Source organism: Fragaria vesca, linkage group LG4 (assembly GCF_000184155.1).
Source record: "Fragaria vesca subsp. vesca linkage group LG4, FraVesHawaii_1.0, whole genome shotgun sequence".
Classification (NCBI taxonomy): domain Eukaryota; kingdom Viridiplantae; phylum Streptophyta; class Magnoliopsida; order Rosales; family Rosaceae; genus Fragaria; species Fragaria vesca.
Genome location: NC_020494.1, coordinates 18745737 through 18747626, shown reverse-complemented (window position 1 = coordinate 18747626; position 1890 = coordinate 18745737). Strand labels below are relative to the sequence as shown.

General features: G+C 42.4%; 1 protein-coding gene across 1 annotated transcript; it reads left to right on the top strand.

Annotated features, from left to right (window-relative positions):
- Positions 1-1130: 1130 nt before the first annotated feature.
- Positions 1131-1661, top strand: LOC101295129 (probable ADP-ribosylation factor GTPase-activating protein AGD13-like). Its single transcript, XM_004298429.1, has one exon. It carries the CDS (start codon positions 1140-1142, stop codon positions 1659-1661), a length of 522 nt encoding a protein of 173 aa, XP_004298477.1. The 5' UTR covers positions 1131-1139.
- The last annotated feature ends 229 nt before the right edge of the window (positions 1662-1890 follow it).

The following is a 1890-nucleotide window of genomic DNA, read 5'->3' as shown; positions in this document are numbered from 1 at the left end:
TGGAATTTCATCCCGAGTAAACAATGTGGTTGTACACAGTTACACTCCTTTGATTAACATTTCCTCCTTGTCAATTGTATTGGTCAACTTTTTATAATCAGGAGGATGTAGGATATTTTGTTTTTCTAATAATTTTCCTCCAATTATTAAACTATGGAGTTGCTTAAACGTTAAGGTTGAAGTTAACATATGAATTTTATATAGGATTAGAGACTTAAGGGACGAATTATTATAATTTTATATTGTTTGACGCGTCCTGACTATAAATCACATAGAAACTAGACACTAGTGTTTTTTGAGAGCGCAACTTATTCGGGTTTGTCCCTAGCTATCCTTGCTTCTTCCAAAAATCTGAGTAACTCGGACATTCTCCTCTTTGAAGCCTCTGCACTGCGTGCTGGTCTTATTGTTGCCTACATACATGGATTCCACAATCTCTTTGTAGAAATAGATTTCAAGATTGTCATTGATAGTGTAACTGGTGCCTCAGCCATTATCTGCAGAATTCACACTGATTATGGGCATAAAAAAGTTGGCCACCATGGTCTCAGTCACATTCTTCAATCATAACAAACGGGAGCATAATTTTGTACCTGATGTCTTGGCAAAAGAAAGACACATCAATGAAGCCCAAGTTTGATAGGCCAATCTTCCTATTGCAGATAGGAAAGCTTTATTGTTGTTCTAAGGGATTCTCTCTGTAAATTTTTTCATCTTTTTTGAAAAAAAGAAAAACTTATTTGGGTTTGTCAAACATGGGCTTCCCTATTAGGAAATTAACGAAATAGAACCCAATCCACAAAACTCATGATCCAAAGTCCAGACACCTGATAATCCGATGATATCCTACGTACATATGCACGATGCACATTGTGCCCGTACTTTTCAGCTCTTGCCCCTAGCCGATGAGTCGATGACAATGGCAAAGCGTCAAGGAAGGCGGACCACGAGAGCTAGGCCACTTCAAATTCGAAGAGAGACAAAGCTAGAACCGTCGCCATGCGATTCGTGAAGCACAAGTTTACACGTGCACGGCCTCACGTTCTTCACTACGAATGGTTGCGCCATTTTATAGCTGATCGAGATATGTAGCTCTACAAATAAACCAGAAACCTAAATTCTCTCGGCTTCGTTCTGCAATGGACAAGAACATCCTGGGACTTCTCCGCCTTCGGATCAAGCGAGGTATCAACCTCGCCGTCCGCGACTATGTCACCAGCGACCCTTACATCGTCGTAACCATGGGGCGCCACAGGCTCAAGACTCGCGTGATCAAGAAGAATTTAAACCCGGAGTGGAACGAGGAACTCACTCTTTCGATGACCGACATCAACGAGCCTATCCTTCTCAACGTCTACGACAAAGACCATATCACCCACGACGACCCCATGGGCGATGCAGTGGTTGACATCAAGCCCTACGTCGAGTGCCTGAAACTGGCGGCGGAGTTGGAGAAGCTCCCAGATGGGTGTGCGTTGAAGAAAGTCCAGCCCAGCAGGAACAACTGCCTGGCCACCGAGAGCTGTTGCACTTGGCACGAGGGGAAGATCATCCAGGACATGAGACTTAAGCTGAGGAATGTGGAGTGTGGGGAAGTTGTAGTCCAGATTGAGTGGATTGATGTTCCGGGTTCTAAAGGTTTAGCAAATGTTCAGGTCTAGGAGCTTTGATAGTATAGGTTTTGATTTTGTGCTAGTATGTGACTGTAAATGTTTTGTTGGATTCAGTGTACGTACATGTATTAACCATCAGAAATTTTATTACCAAGTTACTTGAGCATAAAAATGACTTAAAATCTGTCTGAAGCTTGTGATATTCATCTTCAATTTTCCTGTAGAAGCTGCTTGTTTGACATACTAGGTACCAGAACTCGATGAATCAATCGCTTCA

Bases quoted from the DNA above. Each gene is read 5' to 3' on its own strand.
- LOC101295129 (XM_004298429.1), top strand. From the start codon at position 1,140: ATGGACAAGAACATCCTGGGACTTCTCCGCCTTCGGATCAAGCGAGGT.